The sequence below is a fragment of the Chanodichthys erythropterus genome, chromosome 21 (genome assembly GCF_024489055.1).
Source record: "Chanodichthys erythropterus isolate Z2021 chromosome 21, ASM2448905v1, whole genome shotgun sequence".
NCBI classification, from domain to species: Eukaryota; Metazoa; Chordata; class Actinopteri; order Cypriniformes; family Xenocyprididae; genus Chanodichthys; species Chanodichthys erythropterus.
The window spans coordinates 5,236,013-5,254,813 of record NC_090241.1 but is presented as its reverse complement, the minus strand read 5'-3'; the positions used below and the strand labels follow the sequence as shown (position 1 = coordinate 5,254,813).

At 38.4% G+C, this 18,801-nt stretch overlaps 1 protein-coding gene across 2 annotated transcripts; it reads right to left on the bottom strand.

Annotated features, from left to right (window-relative positions):
* Positions 1-327: 327 nt before the first annotated feature.
* wipf1b (WAS/WASL interacting protein family, member 1b) lies at positions 328-17,508 on the bottom strand. Of its 2 annotated transcripts, XM_067374738.1 has the most exons (9): positions 17,450-17,508; positions 17,108-17,184; positions 7,440-7,525; positions 6,782-6,911; positions 6,383-6,535; positions 4,842-5,585; positions 4,547-4,756; positions 2,200-2,313; positions 328-2,015 (listed from the first exon to the last, which is right to left on the bottom strand). In XM_067374738.1, exons 3-9 carry the CDS (start codon positions 7,488-7,490, stop codon positions 1,963-1,965), a joined length of 1,455 nt encoding a protein of 484 aa, XP_067230839.1. In that variant the 5' UTR covers positions 7,491-7,525; positions 17,108-17,184; positions 17,450-17,508; the 3' UTR covers positions 328-1,962. The 2 variants fall into 2 exon arrangements, with proteins under 2 accessions (XP_067230839.1, XP_067230838.1); XM_067374737.1 differs by lacking the exon at positions 17,450-17,508 and having other exon boundaries at positions 17,108-17,418.
* Between the last annotated feature and the right edge of the window lie 1,293 nt (positions 17,509-18,801).

Here is an 18,801-nt window from a genome sequence, read left to right as displayed (position 1 = left end):
AAGAGAATTAGCTCAAGATGAGAATTTATGGTTAAAATGTATAAAAAATGTTTTAAAAATTAGAAAATGAGTGATGGTTTCTCTAGATAAGACCCCTATTTCTCGTCTGGGATCACAGTAAACTGTAATTTTGACCTTCAACCGTTTGGGCTCCATTGAAGTCCACTATAAGGAGAAAAATCCTGGAATGTTTTCATCAAAAACCTTAATTTCTTTCTGACTGAAGAAAGAAAGACATGAACATCTTGGATGACATGGGGATGAGTAAATTATCAGGAAAGTTGCAATGAGCTTTATAAGAACTGAAAACCACAGAAATGCACAATTATTTGAATGAGAGGCAAAATCCAGCTTTGATCGCGTGTTTATTTAGAAAACAACATATTTGGCACACCAGAATAGCAAAGGACTGTTTATAATAAAGTAAATATACAAATTAAACAACATAGTATGTTGTATTAAACTGAAATGTTCATCTACAGGCACAAAGAGAACATCTAAAGTACCACATTAAGCATCTGGTCACACAACAATGACAGTGACAGTAAATGAGAGGTCGTATATTACTAATATGTTGGTGGCAAATTGTTGTTTCTTTTCAGCTGTGTCTCCTCTGTCTAATTCAAGATGCTTCAGAGGTTATGCTGTTTTACATACATCTCTTCTTTAAATGTAATGTTCCTTTTAATGTTTCATTAATCTTTTCTTTATGTAAACAAACATAAGGCAGCATAAACCAAGCCATTCTTTAGCTTCTTGATCCTTTCAATAAGTACATAAATGAAATAAAATGTAATTCAAAGTTTGATACACTCATTGATTATACTTTTCGTAGTAAAGCGCTTTAGTCAAATATGACGGTACACTTCCTGACAGGCACGTCTACATGTCTGAAAAACAAACATAATGCAACACGATACTGAGCCAACATTGACAAAACAAGCAAGTGCATACATATAGCATAAAATATAACACTCTTAAACACATTTTTGGCTTACATTAACATAGATAGTATCCCATAATACATAGAAACACACTTGCATGGGATTTTAAGGCAAAACATTTTTCATTTAAAGATTAGTCCTATACATCTTCAGCTCTCAGACTTGTTTGAATGGGGGTTGACCTAAAGAGCCTTTAATAAAGGACATCCACATTTCCCCATAAACCCAGTCCTTTCTCTTTTTTTTTTTTTTTTACACATCAGGGACTGCATATGTGAACAAATCCGGTGGCAATACCATCCACACTGCTACAGGATCAACACAGAGTACTGACAGACCGCAGTTCTGCTCATTGGAGATCATTCCACATTCCGTATAACATGTTCGCTGTTATCACCACATTCACATGCACACAATGGTACTAAAGCAAGCACATTCATTTCAGTCTGATATTGTTCTAGTCACTTTACAACTTACTTTTTTAAATGTCAACGCTACTGTTGTATGAAAACAGGAAGGTAGGGGGCGCCAAAACTCACCAAAAAGTTACCAATGCTTCAATGAGCCATGCACCCAAAGGCATTCCTCCTTAAAATATAATTACATCAAGGATTGTCTAACAAAATTGATGAAGTAGAAGTGACAGACAAACAGCTGAAACAATCAACACTCTCCTAAAGGGCAATAAACTGCTGCAACAATTCATCTTACTCAAAAAAACAAACAAAAAAAAAACACAAAAATAAAGTCAAACTTAGCTGTAGTATCACTGTAGAGCTCACGACTTGACATAGTCATAATAGTAAATAGGTATTAATCTCTAAAACAAACAAAAATGCTATAAAAAAAGATATGTTGTCTATAATAGAACACCATGTGATGATTTTATGGTTATACAACTTTTATATTTCAATAAACTACTCTGGCTGAAAAATATCAGAAACAGGCAGTACCAGAGAAAACGAGATAATCGGGTAAGAGAAGGACTGTCATGCCCTGAGAAAACGAGCAGTTTCTTTCACCTAGGTATGGGGGGGAGGGGAGGTGCACCTCGCTCTTTCTTTCCTGAACCTGAAATATACAAACACACACACAAGCACATGAACAAATGAGAAAGACCATGATTGTGCTGTAAGGACTGAATGTTATTCAAAGTATTCATTGGCATGTGGAAGCAACAGCTGCGGGTCAGTTTTGTCCATGTGCATAGCAACAAAAACGCATAAGATGAGAAAGCACGGCTGTGATTGGTTACCTCGGTTTTCGTTCCTGGCCAATTTGCTAGGATAGGTCTTCTGACAGGGAATGTAGGGCTCTGGGGGTGGAAGGTCCGATACAGGTCGGAACGTGAAGCGTGATTCCCACTCATCTTGGAGAAATAAATCAAATGCACACACAATTAATCTGCAACATAATACGCATCAAAGCTACTCACAGTGTTATTTACAGCTAAATTGAAGTAAATTGTGACTTCAAGAAATATGCTGGGGTCAATACATGTTTTATTGACAGCATATGTGACATGCCGTCAATTACCCCCCAAATTGCATATAGTTGCAATATTGTTGGTTTGATTGCTTTGGATTAAAGCATCAGCTAAATGATTAAATGTAAACGTAAATAATTTGTCTCATCCTTCAGTATATAAAAACGCAACAAAACTGTTAACAGTAATGCACTTATAAAACAAGTATATGGACTGGAGCAATGCAGAAATGTGAAGTACTTATGTGAAAGCACTTTTGTTTATTTTTCCATTCACTGAACATGCGCAGACAGTTTTTTCTAACTGTGCATACTTTATGTTCAGATCACACATGCACCTTAAAGGGATAGTTCACCCAAAAATGAAAATGATCCCATGATTTACTCACCCTCAAGCCAGACTAGGTGTATACGACTATCTTCTTTCAGATTAACACAATCTGAGATATATTTAAGAATATCCTGGCTCTTCCAAGCTTTATAATAGTAGTGAACAGGGGGTCACATTTTAAAGCCAAACAAAAAGCATCCATCCATCATAAAAGTAATCCGTACAACTCCAGGGGGTTAATAAAGGCCATCTGAAGCGAAGCAATTGGTTTTTGTAAGAAAAATATCCATATTTAAAACTTTATTAACTATAATAACTATCTTCCAGCAGACAGTCATACGTATCGAGTTACGGAGAATGAGTAACCCCTGACCCGAAGCATGACGTAATAACGAACGCAGAAGTGCTGAGGATAGAGCAAAACAAAACACCAGTCAGGAATTAGAAGTCTAAAACAGTCATTTTTATTATTTCCATATAAGAGAAATCAGAGCTTGAGTTTGTTGCACAGCCCTATCTGTTTGAACCATGAGAGGTGACTAATCTTACACTACTCCTACATCCTGCGTCATACATCACGTCACGGGTTACTCTTTTGGCGCAAATCGACTTGCGCAGTATGCGTACAGTCATCCGCCGGAAGCAAGTTATGTGAATTTATAAAGTTTTAAATATGGATATTTTTCTTACAAAAACGCATTGCTTTGCTTCAAAAGGCCTTTATTAACCCCCTGGAGTCATATGGATTACTTTTATTATGGATGATGGATGAATTTTTTTGGGCTTGAAAATCTGGAACTAGGATGTCTTAAGGGTGAGTAAATCATGGGATAATTTTCATTTTTGGGTGAACTATCCCTTTAAATTTTTTGCACCAATTTCTTTGTCCACAAGATGGCAACAACACTGCTTCGTTCCTTTGTTTCGCAGTCAAAAAAAGAAACCAAGTAGATGGAACAACAACAACAACAAAAAAGACCACAACAGCAATATATGCCTGCACTGACAATTCTTCATTGCTTGTGTGAGGGGGTTAAGAGATACTTGCAACTCTATATTAAACGAGCACAAAGCCATTTTTTATTGCTCTCAACTTTTGGAGAGAAGAGAAAGAGCACAGGACAATAATGAAACTTTATAGTGCGCATGTATGAACTTCTTGTCTTCGCATATGCTATCAGATAGATTATACTAAAAAGGCTGCAATACTGGCCTATTACATTACATGGCCAAAAGTAAGTGCCCCCTTGTAATTAACAGATTAGAGTGTGGTACTGTCATATGATGCCACCAGTAAACTGCCTTCTGAGTCTAGTGTGAAAGAATCTAACTAGCCTGCACAAAATTCAGATCTGAACAGGTTTGGGATGAATTAGAACGTGGACTGCAATTACCAATTTCTTATTAATACCAATGGTTTTGAGACCAAAAGTTCAACAAGCAAATGGGAGTATTGTACTTTTACCTTCTGGTACGTTGTACCAATGAAAAACACATTATATGACATTAGGGGCAGTTGTAGCCTAATGGTTAGAGAGTCAGACTAGTAACCCGAAGGTTGCGGGTTTGAGTCTCAATACCGACAGGTAAATGATTGAGGTGCCCTTAAGCAAGGCAGGCACCTAACCCCCAATCACTCCCCGGGCTCCACAGCAAAAATGGCTGCCCACTGCTATGGTTATGTGTCTTTACTACCCACTACTCCTAATTTGTGTTCACTAACTGGATGGTTTAAATGCAGAGGACATATTCTGAGTATGGAACAAGCATTTGAATGTCACAATACCTATATGATGCCCTTGATTGTGGTATCCATTGCCCATAGGTGGGGGAGGAGGGGGCAGAGGTCCAGAGGAGGGTCTGTCTGGTGGGAGCGGTGGTCTACTGCCACCACGGTGAGGCTCCACACCTGGTCTATTTGGCGGAGGAGGGGCTGGTGATGACCTCAAACTTCCTCCTCCTGGACGACCAGAAGGAGGTGGAGGTGGAAGAGGACCTGTGGACAAAAACACATTTATGATCAAATGATTGAATGCGTGACTTCCAGATTATTCTGCAACAACTTGCCACTCCTCCTTTACCTGTTCGTCCACCCGCATTCCTACCCAATGCAGGCGGTCTTTCAGAAGGAGGTGGAGGAAGGGGTCCGGATCGCCCAGGTGGCGGGGCAGGAGGATGGGTGCCAAGTGATAGGTTCCGTTCAGGAAGGCGTGGCATGTGCTCCTCAGGAGAAATCGGACTTGGGCGTCCTGGCGGCAGTGGAGGTGCTGCACTTACAGGTGCACGCAAAGAGGCGGGAGCAGGAGTCGGAGGAGGAGTTGGTTTGCTACTTGCTGATGGAGGTGGTGGAGGGGGCGGGCTGTCCCGAGTGAGTGGCAAAGAACGGTTTGCAGGGGGAACAGGTGGAGGACGGTCATCACCTCGACCAGGTGCAGGTGGAGGAGGGGGTCGTCCGGCATGACCTGCAGAGGGCGAAGGAAACGAAGGAGGACGACTAAATCCAGCTGGCACCGGTGGAGGAGCAGGCTGCCGTCCAAGGGGGTTTGGAGGTGGAGGTGCCGGGGCAGACCCCAGGCGAGGAGCCCCTGGAAGTGAGGGTGGTCCCCTGCTCTGTGCACCACTCTGAAAGGGACGTGGGGCACTTGGAAGAGGTGGAGGAGGCCCTCCAGGTGTTTCAGGACGGGGTGGGGTCATCCGTGGGCGGTCAACGGATTCACTGCGTTGCATAGGCAGACGAGGGGCAGAGCCAGATCCTCCTCCAAAGGGCCGTGGACCACTGCTACGAGCACCAGGTGGCAGAACCGGAGGCCTGACACTACTAGAGTCTGAAACAGAGAGCAAATAATCTAAGAGATAATCTAATGATTGTGAAGTTCTTTTATATATACACATTTTTCTGCATTTTCTGAAGGAAATATTATGTTGTATTTCATGAATATATTAAATTGTATATTACAAATATTATTTAATGTCAAATTCTAGATTGGAGCTTTTGTGTGACCATTAGAAAAAACAATAAAATAGTAATGGTTAGCAACTATATCAGCTACAACATAATTGGTTTTGGCCAAAATTAGTGAAGCCCTGGGTATACTTCATTTTTTTATGCGTACACTAGTTGAACACACAGCCTACTTCACTTGACTCGTATGCATACACAGGCATTTGACACATATGCAGTTTTGAGCAATATCTCGCCACGAGTTACAACCCACATCCCACGTGTAAGCCAAAAACATCTTTGCATTCTTTCATGCTAGAGTTGCACAAATGAGGATACTTTCTAACCTCTTCGCACAATCACTCGTCTATGTAGGCCTCCATTGTCGCTGTAGCTTGCATGTGTTCCGGTCTGTTCTGTTTCTGATGCAGTTTTCTTTGACTACCTTGTGAATCAACGCCCCCAGGGCACGGTTGCCACCTTGCTGATAAACTAATTACTGCCAAAAAAAATTAAATGCGTGGCCTGCGTGCACCTGTACGCGCGGTTACAAAAATCTGCCAGTGCGCTGTATGCTGACCCTCACTTACGCGTAAAAAAGTAAACTATACTTTGGGCTCGAGGGTGAAGGAACCTGTCAGTGCATAGAACAGCATGTTTTAAATATTTGTGCATTCTTACCATCTCGAGTGGAGCGTAGTTTCGGCATGCCCCCTTGGAAGAGTCCACCCAGGCCACCCGAAGCTCCACCCCCACCTCCAAACCCTCCCCCTCCTCCACCCCCACCTCCCCCTCCAGGCCCACCTCCTCCTCCACCTCCACCACCTTTGGGTTCTGTCAAAAACAAACATGTATTTAATATTTTGGACTGGAGAGCGAACCTGCAACCACTAAGCATTGCTACTCATTTTATATGCAAAAAAAGCCAAACACAACAGAGGGAATTTACATAAGAGTTTTGAAGGTACACTAAAAGAAAACCTGTTATACAGTTATTAATTTTATAATTTGTCAAATTAAATTACAGCTGTTTTGGTACAACATAAAGAGTATCTAACTCCACAAGATGCATGTTCTTACTGTCGAGTATGGGGGCGCTACGGTCATTCGTAACAGTCTTCTTCAGCCTTGCTCCTTTGCTGATGTCCGACAGTAGAGCATTCCTGCCCCTCTCCTCTGATTTATTCAACACAGGCTTCTCAGTGTTTGCCTGCAAGCAAAAACAAGCACAGATATTTTCTGCAGAAATCATTAAAGCATTAATGCCTCATGGCTACTCCACTTAAAGCCGGAATACACTACACAACATTTGCCCAGATTATTGCCCTAATTTGCAGTCTGGAAAACTCAATACTAGTTTTCAAAAGTTAAATCCAGTCTGCAGATTTTAGGCAGTTGAGTTAACAGATTTGTTAACAGAACAAATTGAGTATGTATGATGGCCACAGGCTCCAATTTGCTTGTTTCTGACTGCCATTCAATTCATCTGGAAGAATCAAACATGTTGGATATTTTGAGCCAGGTTTGGAACACACATTGTGTTTTCATTTTTCATGCACCTCATTGTTTCTGTGAGTTTGTTGTGTTCAGAACAATTTATGTGATCCTTGGTTGTTTAGTGTATAATGCCCACTTTTTTAAAGTCGGCAAGTATATAATGGCTAGTGTTTTAAAGCCTCAGATTTTAACAAGTTGCATAGTGTATTCCAGTCCAGTGTGTGTGTTTATTTTTGTGTACCTGAGAGAAGGTGGGGGGTGGGGGAGGGGGAGGTGGAGGAGGTACCGGCATTTTTTCTCCTTGGTGTCACCTCCTCTCACTGAGACCTGACAAACAGAAAAGGAATTTTTATATTTTCAAAAATAAATTGTGTTGCTTCCAAAACTTGTTGCCATAATGCTGAGAGGTTTCCAGAGTGTTGTTATTGTGAGGGTGTTCTGGGTGGTTACTTTGATTAAAAAAAAAAAATAAAAATACATTTCAAATATTTTTTTCAAACATATATATAGTTTGGAACAACCTTTATTATTATTACTTATGAAACAATATTTTAACAAAACATCTTAACTGCTTATTAATATTTGAAAAACATTTATCCATGTAATAATTTAGGCAATTAATTTACAATCACTGTTAGCAGTTTAACTGAAGGTAGAAGCAATGAGCTCCTGGAAAAATGAATTGCATATTAACAATAATTAGGATATATGGAAATCTGGCAATGTGCATGTTGATCCAGATTGTTGCGTCTTCTGAAGTCCTATTATTAAAAAAATAATAATTAATAATTAAAATTTCTACATGTATTCAAGGTGTAAGGAAAATGTAATGGTCACAGTTGGCATTTTTAGAGTAATTACATTTAAACTATTCATATAAAATGGCACAGAACTTAAGTTTTTCAAAACAATATGAAACCAACATGAAAACAAAGTCTACATTTGTAAGTCCTCTGGCACCGGTGTTTTAAACTAGATTTTTAAAATCAGCATGCAACAGAAGTTGCGATAGTCTTTCCATCCCTATTGTGACGTACACCGATCAGGCATAACATTTTGACCACCTTCCTAATATTGTGTTGGTCCTACTTTTGCTGCCAAAACAGCCCTGACCTGTCGAGGCATGGACTCCGCTGGACCCCTGAAGGTGTGCTGTGGTTTCTGCACCAAGATGTTAGCAGCAGATCCTGTAAGTTGCGAAGCTGGGCCTCCATGGATCAGACTTATTTGTTCAGCACATATGCTCGATTGGATTGAGATCTCGGGAATTTGGAGGCCAAGTTAACATCTCAAACTCATTGTGCTCCTCAAACCATTCCTGAACCAGGACTGCAGCTATGCAGCCCCATACGCAACAAACTGCGATGCACTGTGTATTCTGACACCTTTCTATCAGAACCAGCATTAACTTCTTGAGCTATTTGAGCTACAGTAGCTCGTCTGTTGGATCGGACCACTCGGGCCAGCCTTCACTCCCTAAGTGCATCAGTGAGCCTTTGCCGCCCATGACCCTGTCGTCGGTTCACCGCTGTTCCTTCCTTGGACCACTTTTGATAGTTATTGACCACTGCCATCCGGGAACACCCCACAAGAGCTGCAGTTTTGGAGATGCTCTGACCCAGTCAGAATTTGGCCCTTGTCAAACTCGTTTAAATCCTTACACTTGCCCATTTTTCCTGCTTCTAACACATCAACTTTGAGGACAAAATGTTCACTTGCTGCCTAATATATCCCACCCACTAACAGATGCCGTGATGAAGATATAATCAGAGTTATTCTCTTCACCTGTCTGTGCTCATAATGTTGTGCCTGATCGGTGTATATCTGAATGTGGCGGCTTCTCAAACAAGAACAAATGTAGGGTGGAACTTGATTTTGTCCATCAGGAATTGGATCATCAGAGAAGAGATGTCGCTGCAAGTGGGATGGGAAGCGATTTTGATTAAATATTAAAAGGGCATTTGAATAAAAAAAAAAAATGATGTGCACAGATAAATCATTTATAATAAATACTGCAATATTCTACAAAAAAAAAAGAATTATTCATTATGATTTGGTGAATTTAAAATAATATTATCATCACGAGCACTCAATGAGCCCACCATCTTTGACCTTGTAATGGTGATAAACAGGAAACCCAACTGTAGCATGAATAGCAACATCTGAAATATCACCACACCTTTTAGGTTAAAAAAATGAGCCATTCACTAAATCACTGGTACTAACCACACCGCATGACCCTATTAAATTGGTCTCACATAGCCACAAAGTTTTGAAAGGGGTTTGACAGCGAGTAGCAAGTTTTGAAATACCGCATTGTGATGTATACCAAGATCTCTTATTGTGCATCAACATGTGGGAAAGACCATAAAAAAGAAGGTCATTTCTGAGATGTAGAAAGCATATTACAGCATATTATTTATTTATTTATTTTTTTTGTAAACATGCACATGCTCTATTCGATCACATTCTTTCTTCATGCCAACAAATACAAACAATTTTTTTCTCTGAATTCATGTGCAAGTTCAATGAAAGCCCCTTTACTGCTGACATCCGGAAGAGATCATAAACAGGAAGAGCTACAGCAATATACCTCTCACTTCTCATTCTCTCTTTCACAAACACACATCCACATAAGTTAATATTGTCTAGACAAAGATGGCAAAGAAACAATAAAAAAAGGTTTAAAACAGAATTAGGAACACAGATGAGACTCAAAGAGAACAAGTGAACAAACATGGAAACACACTCACAGTTTACAAGCTCTTTAAAATGTCTGCTCTTTCATCATCGAGATCTCTCAAGGGTGTCTTACAGACAGCCACATCACACTACTTCATTTCTCTCTCCTCCTCTCTTTCACTTCCTCTCTCACTCACCCTCTCCCTCTCTTTCAGGCATTTTTATTTAGAGGTATAAGCAGACATCCGGTCAGTTTGGCTCAGTGAAAGTCATCATACAAAAGAACGCATACATGCATATCATTTTCATATGCAATTATGTGTGTTTTTGTTATGCTGATCTTGACTGATATGGGTCCTTTTTAGTGATAACGCTAAAATTCAGCCATTACTTGGAAATCCCAGAAGCAATCCAGTGTAGCAATCATTCATAATCACTTCTAGAAAATGTTTGAGTTTCTCATACCCACCAACTTTTTGGGGGGAAATAATCATTGGATTTTAAAAGCTTAATTTTGCTTGGCTGTGGTAGGAAGGGAAAAAAAAAGTTAGAGAAAAATGACCAAGCTGAAGATTCTGAAATCATTTATCGACAGTAAACACTATACCTACCATTGGACGTTTCATCACCCATGTAATATTCATGAGCCATGCTGATTAGATTTACGATGTGTCACTGACTGTACTTGAATGTCTGTTTGTTTGAGAATCCCAACCACGGGTGTATTTCCCAAAAGAATTGTTAGATAACTATGGTCACAAGTTCAGTCATTACAACATTGTTAAAGGATTCAGTGTTTCCTAAAATACTCAGTTCCGAGTTCCAATGAACATTCACAAACAGCAATGATGGGGAACAAAAATAGTGAAGTAGATAAAAAAAGGAACAGCTTCCTGATGTTCATGTAAATTAATTATAATAATCTTGAAACAATAAGTTAGCAAAAGTTATTTCTCCACCACCTTTGCATGGTAATTATTCAGTTTTTTTGTTAAACAAACGATTGCAGTGCAGCCATATTACTACAGTTTTGGAAAACAGTCGTGACTAAGTAGTTAATTTCTTCAGTGATGCAACATACTACGGTGGTTAAGCAGTGAGTTGATTCATTGTAACACAGCAACACTGACTCAACCAATAGCGTGAGTTTGAATTTTTGATTTTCCAACCAGTGGAGGGAGACTTCAGATAGCCAGTGTGAAAAGTCATTAAAGGGGTGGCTGATTATGATTTCACTTTTTTAACTTTAGTTAGTGTGTAATGTTGCTGTTTGAGCATAAACATCATCTGCAAAGTTACGACGCTCAAAGTTCATTGCAAAGGGAGATATTTTCTTTTAAAGAAATCTCTGTTTAAGGATTGGTAGGGACTACAACGAGCTTTCAACCCTAAAATTTACATAAACCCTTTCCCTCGAAAACATTCAACAAAGTGGGCGAGGCCATGATGGGCTGCTTTAGAGAAGAGGAAGAGTTGTTGTAGTAGTGTTGTTGCCATGCCGTCATTTTACGCCGGACTGCTTCACAAACGAGGGTCAATTCAACACTGGATTTGCACAAAAGATGAACATGACGGTACATGCTAGTGGATGAGTTGAATCAACTCCACAGCAACTACATAAATTTATCCACTAATAATTCAGAAACGTCCAGTTTCATTCTAAAAGTTGTAACTTCTTCCTGAGTCTCTCCATCAGTGTCTGACTCCGTTTTGAACAATGTAAGGATGAACACCGTTACTGACAATCATCATTTTGGCTGCGTGAGATTCTCCAGCTTTGTTGTTGTTGAGCAACCGAAGCGTGAGCTGTTAAAGCTCGCTTGCAGTTGGGGAAGTGTTAAAAAAAATAAAATTGAACTGTCAAGTCAGATACTTTCTGCTTCCTGTAGTTGTGCTTGTGTGATTTTTATCTTTGCTTATTGCAAATGAATATTGATATTTATAGATAGCTGCTCTTGCAGTACACACATTAAAAAAAAATAATAATAATAAAAAATAAACCCACATGTACTGCTTAAAGTTAAACGCTGACTGATTTGTGCAGCGCTACACGAAGTTGAGCACACCTATTATTTTTTGCAATTCTGTTACTAGCATAGTGATGCAAAAATTACCTCACCTTTATGATTTACGTGAGGTACAGATTAATGCAAAAAAGGGAGAACAAACGTGAGAGGAGGAGAAATTAATATGTAGTAGAGAAGAGGTGCACAGTAAAAGTTCCTGGACACAGACTATATTTACATTCCTGTGTCTTGAGAGAGAGAACAGTGGAGATGGACTATGGAGAATGAGATGCTGGATATACACCGTACGCCTGAACTGTCCGAATGGTGCTCTACATCCAGCAGTCTGAAATGTCTAAAACAGGGACTTTGGCTAGACATTATGTTCTTTTTGGAATTAGTCTATGCCAAGTGTGTGTTTTAGTGTGCCAGTGTCTTATGAAAGCCCATAATGCATTTCACCTCTGTAGCAGTCAAGACAGTCAACATTACATCTCAATTTGCATACTATGTGTTCTAAAATTGTATGTGTCATTAGTGTGTCCTTCTATTGCAACTTTTATATTTGGGTCATTCCGTGTCAACTCAACCAGAGGTCCCCGGCTAAATTTTTTTGATTTTGATCATCATCTTTTTTTTCCTGGTTAAATACATACATGAAAAAAGAAAGCCAAAATATTAAATGTCACAGATGTGTATTTACTGAGTAATCTACTATTTTGTAGAGGGGGGGTCCAAATGACAATTTTCACCTGTGAAAATGGAGCCAAATTAGAGGGGTGTAAAAATGACTTTAGAAAGATGGCAGCATCATTATTTTATTTTTACACAGAGATTAGTAGGTCTGTTAGTAAAATCTGTTGAATTTAGCAATCTTTGTTGCATTATATGTTTTTTGCTCCAAGTTTGCATGCCTGTAACTCAAGAATTATTGAGTTACAAAATAGTAGATTACTCAGTAAATATACATCCATGACATTTAATATTTTGGCTTTCATCACCATTAATGTTTGTCTTTCCTCAGAAAAAAAATATTAAAGGGGTGGCTGATTATGATTTCACTTTTTTAACTTTAGTTAGTGTGTAATGTTGCTGTTTGAACTTTGATCGTTGTAACTTTGCAGATGTTGTTTATGCTCAAAGCAAAGGGAGATATTTTCTTGTAAAGAATTCTCTGCTTAAGGACTACAACAAATGGCTGGTAGGGACTACAACAAGCTTCTTCCTGGGTTGGTGACATCACTAACCCTAAAATATACATAAACCCCGCCCCCGAGAACACGCAACAAAGGGGGTGAGGCCATGTTATTGCAATACAGTACTTAACACAAATGCAACAGCATGTCATAAAAGCAGAAGACAACATAAGTTATAACCAATTAAACTAAACTATACCTGTTCTATCTTCATGCAGCATATATTCTCTGGCTCTGTAGGATCTTACAACAGTTCCCACAAGAGCGATTTATAGATTATCATAACAGAATATGCTAATCAATGACTTTAAGATAGTTAACTCCACATCAGCTACATAAATTCATCCACTAATCGTTCAGAAATATCCTGCTGCATTCTACATGCTGTCACTTCTTCTTGAGTCTCTCCATCATTGTCAGAACATAAAGGCTGAACAGTTTCTGACATTTTCAGTGAGTCTCCGTGAGGTAATCAGCGCTGCTAACAGTACTATGTGCTAACATGAGCCTTTGAAACTCCGCCCTCTTCTTGGGAGCAGCAGCTCATTTGCATTTAAAGAGACAGAAAAACTGAGCATTTTTGCTCACCCTCAAAAAGTGACAAATTTAACATGCTATAATAAATGATCTGTGGGGTATTTTGAGCTAAAACTTCACATAAACACTCTGGGGACACAAAAGATTTATTTTACATCTTGTAAAAGTGGCATTATATGACTCCTCTAACAAAATCAAAAATTTGAGCTGGGGAAGTTTCCAAAATTTAATCGATTTGACATGGAATGACGAATTTGACATATGACTGTGTGTAATTTATATTGTAGAACAAAACATGAAAATGATATTCTAAAAACCCATAGGAAATTCCAGAGGGAACCCATTCCAAATTATCCTTCCAAGTTGTCCGAGGAAAATTAGGTGCAATGGTCAGGTTCAGTCAAATGCATTCATTTTTTCAAGAGGGGAATTGATTTTGAACAATAACTTATAAACCTTAAAAGACAGACCTACTGTGAGCTATGAGGTTTTTAATCAATGGCATATGCTTTTGTCATCAGTCTGCATTATTTAAACTTATTTTTAAATAAGTTTACATTCCTGGTGAGAAACTAAATTACCCATGATTCTGCAGAGAAATCTCCCCAATCAGAGAATTGAAACAAGCAAATCGTGTTAAAAGAACTCTTTAGTGCCCATGAAGCACTGCAAATGATGTGATAGGGTCAGTCTCCCCTACTCTCTTAAATTACTCAAATATTTGTAATTATATGCATATTTTGCAATAAATATGCTTCTATATCAGTAGTTTTTTTATCTGTCATTTTTAATTTGTCATGCACAACTCTTCATAGTTCTTTCCCTTTAAAGTCAACATGAAATCATTTTTTATGGAATATTGAAGTATTTATTAAAAATAATTTATCTGTGTACATCTTTTTTTTTTATTATTCATGTGTCGTTGTATTTGTTAATTAAAATAACTTCCCTTCCCTCTGCAGCAACATCTCTTTTCTTTTCTGATGATGTGCTTGATGACACAAGGGTGGGTCAGCCTGTCACTCACATGAGATCGACCAATAGCAACGCATAACCATCCAATAAATTCCTGATGGATACATTTAAGTCCCGTCATATTTTTTTCTTGTTCATGAATCCATTTCACTCAGATATTCATCACAATATGGAAATAAAAGTCTATCACGACTTCTGCTTTGTGTCGACTTAATTACAGTCTTGTACCTTTTGTTTTTTGTACAAGTTTGTGATGCTGTGATTCACCTCATAGCTGGTTGGTTTGAATCATAGCTTTAATATAGACTTTTAAAAAAAATCTCTATGGGAAAAATGATTGGGAAAAATACTTCCAGAACCAAGGCAGCTGATAAAGTTGGCTGGCACTGTTGCACTCTACTGGGATGCAGCCAAAGACCCTGAATTTTTGAAATCCAAATTTAAGGCCAATGTCAACAATTAAAGGTTAAATCCGAGATATCCAGACCTCTCTAAATAACGTTAACTCAAGTAAGAACTGCAGAGATGTGTGGAGTCCTTAAACCACAACCTGCTACATCATGCATGCAGAATCAGGCAGGAAGGGGCCACCCACAGAGAATAGTGCATTAGTTTATTTGAAAGTGTCATGTCAAGTTGTAAAGCAGGATTTCTGTCATTTGCGCTTTGCAATGCTTGCTTATAATACCACATCAGAAGCAAAAAAGCAGCTTACGAATGCATAGCTAGCATAATGTGAGCATGTTCCAGCAAATAATGTGCCCACTGTCTCTTATTCTGTCTTTCCATCATTTTATAGGCAGTCTTTATTGTCCACTTCCTTTCCGAAACTCAGCATTATGTTGACACCTCTGGCTACATGCAAGTCTGCAGCTAACGGATGATCTCAGATCCCGTCACATGATTTCTGACTCTTTGAATGGCTGGTCAAATAGAACATCAGACAAGAGAGAAGTAGAAGTTATGACAGTCAAAGAGAGGAAGTTAATACAGAGAAAGAACTCTATATGTGTGACTATGTATGAAGCCTAAAATTACTTGTTCCTACTTTAAGTTCACATTAAAAACTGCACGCCTAAATTCACAGCCTCAACAGCAGCTCACTGTGATTTTAAAACAACAGTTGCTTAATAGTGTCACATTTCACACTTGCTGAAAACCACATGAAAAAAAAATCAAGAGAATGGCTTGACATTGACATAAGCAGTCATAGTCTAATAAAAGTCTAAAAAAAGCTCTATTTCTCAGCGTTTTCATGGTAGTAATTTGTTAGGCAAACTGACATTAACATCCCTGGTTTGTTTTACAAGACAATACTACATCAGTAAACACACAAACCCAAGCCAACCAACACACAAACAAAGAGCTTTGAGGTAACCTATTTAAAAGGAATGAATAGAGCAAAACAGCGATACTGTGTTTTAAATAACTTTGGACATTGACAGCGCAAAATAATGTGGTCTTTAATTCACAAGAAGAAAGGTTTTAAAAAAACTGAAAGAAAAAAAAGGAAGGGAAAAGGCATATGACTCGCATTGTATCTCACCGTGGAGACCCCATGGCCTTTCAATTAGAACCACATGCTCACAGAAGTCCGACTCATTTCCACGAATCGATTCTTTTGAACAGTTCACTTCAAAGAACCGGTTACAAAAACAGATTCAGCGATTATTTTATTTTATACTGTAAATGCGTCATTATGTGGTTTCTGACATCCTACACACACTTACATTTAAATTTCTACATTTATTTTTAATTTCGATTAATAAGGGTGGTTGTTGCACCCATGATTCAGCTCACAAAAATCATTAATTTACCTTAATAAAATTTGATTTACATTACACAGTACTTAAACTAATTTACATATTTTGGCTGAAAACGTTTCTCCACGTTTTAATAAAATTCAACTCGTGTGTTTTGATAAAACTTTCATGTTTCATGCGATCAATATCAATATTTCTGATATTCCGCAATAAAAACAACTCCTCACCATATCAGTGAAATCCGCAGCTCACTCCAAATATTGCTCTTATTATCATCTCATCCACCGGTTCTTAGGAATCGAGCCAAGCATGCATTGACCGATTCATTGAAAAGATCCGACTCAAAAGAACGAGTCGTTCGCTAATCAGAAATCGCCTGCTCCTGCAGCAACAACCAGATTTGAAGCAATGACAACGGTGCTTCATAATAACTGGTGGAATTTGTTTGAAAGACAAAACACTTCAGATTTTTTGTGTCTCTAAACTACTTAAAAATGTAGCTTATTTTCCCTGCCACATACACACGCTCAAACTGGCAACCCAGGATGTGGGGGAGACTTTGCTTCCTCTGAAAGTTGGCACCGTTTGTGCTTTTGTGGATAAAGAAATTGGTTTAAACCGAACACTTGATAAAAACTCGCATAATACTTAAACATTTGCGGCAATAAACAAATCACGGGGAGATCACATCACAAAATAGACCCTTTAATCGCGCGTTTTTAGAAAGCAACAGGCTGCGTAAACACTCACCGGTGGTTTGCGTCTTTTTCTCCGCGTCCTCCGCTTACCAACCAAACACAGCACCGATCATCATCATCATGAAGCATCTACACAAACACAGAGGAACTCAAGTTTTGGGCCACTCCTTCATGGCTGAAAACACACACAACTTCTCCCCACTGTTTCCGCCCAGCGCGTGCTGCTGCCTACAACCCCATCACATTCACTGGAATAACATTCAAAGCTTATTTCTTTTATATTGCATGCAACAGTTCAGTAGGTCTCAGCAGTATCACATCTCTTTAAATGAGGGAAGTAGCTACAGCTCAATGTTTTGAACAAGACGTGATATCTTCTAATTCGTTTCTTTACCCAGTTTTCTTCCTCCACCAACACAACCGGACTCTTCGTTCCCTTTATCCGGGACATTCGTCTGTGATGCAACGTTTCCAGATGTGTGCGGCTGCCTCGAGCTGAGCGCAAACATCTGTCAAACTCTGTAGACACTAGACAGTGTGACAGAAAAGCTGAGCTTTGTGTCAGTGTGTGGAACAACAACAGACATGTCAATCAGATTTAAATACAGATATTTTTTTTAAAGATTACACTTTAGGATGATTTACATTGGTCATAAGCCATAAGTTGTGTGGGATTTATGTAATATTTTTTTTTATTTATTTATTTTTATCACTGTTGCTTTGTCTAAAGACAATTTTCTACTCTGTGGGGAACTTGAAAATTGTAATTTGATTTCTGGACACTGTGAGAGAGAGAGAAAAAAGTTTGCTACAGACCCACTAAAGCCAAACAAAATTCAAAGCATAGAATTGCAATGATGAAAATAATTCTAGAAAGAAAACCCAAACATTGTGATATTAAGAGTAGTTTATGATGCATTTAAAGACAAATGTTTAATTTTTCAATCAGGCCTGTATGTCTAATCAAAAAAACATTTTCAAACTAAAAAGAAACTTAAAATTAATCATTAAATACGTATAATAATCAAACCAAATAAAAACATAAACTTTTTTTTTTTTTTTGCTATTTAGGTTTTTGTTTTGTTGTTAATGTGGTTATATACAGTGCTCAGCGTAAATGCGTACACCCCCTTTGAAAAGTAACATTTTAAACAATATCTCAATGAACACAAAAACAATTTCCAAAATGTTGACAAGACTAAGTTTTATATAACATGAAAGTAAGGTTAATAATATAACTTAGATTACACAAATTAGGGTGATGCAAAAATGAGTACACCCCACTGAAAGTCTCTGGAGCAAAGCTAAATTTTAGAATACAAATGTCTAATTTAACAAGAATTCAACCACATGTGAGTCTAATTATTCATTACACAGGTGTCCAGCAGACTGTTGACTATAAAAGGGTGTTAAAACCCCTTCCCATTTCATGCTGTCAGCAATGGCACCACATGGAAGAGAAATGTCACGAGACCTGAGAAAGAAAATAATTTCTTTACACCAGAAAGGTGAAGGCTACAAGAAAATCAGCAAAGCTTTATTTATCAGTCAAAATACTGTAGCAAAAGATTAAAAAGAAGGAACTGTAACCATCTCACAGAGACGTCCAGGTCGTCCACTGAAGTTAACACCTCGACAGGAGCGTCTTCTGATGAAAAGGGTTGAAGAAAATCGGCATGCAAGTTCACTTCAGTTATCTAAAGGAGTAGAAAGCCAAACTGGGGTGACTATGTCCCGTGACACAAT

Excerpts from the sequence above, each read along its gene's own strand:
- wipf1b (XM_067374738.1), bottom strand. The coding sequence starts at position 7,490 with ATGCCGGTACCTCCTCCACCTCCCCCTCCCCCACCCCCCACCTTCTCT. Across the intron at positions 6,912-7,439 it reads CACCCCCCACCTTCTCTCAG|GCAAACACTGAGAAGCCTGT; the intron begins GTACACAAAAAT and ends TTTTGCTTGCAG. Across the intron at positions 2,314-4,546 it reads CAATCAAGGGCATCATATAG|ATGAGTGGGAATCACGCTTC; the intron begins GTATTGTGACAT and ends TATTTCTCCAAG.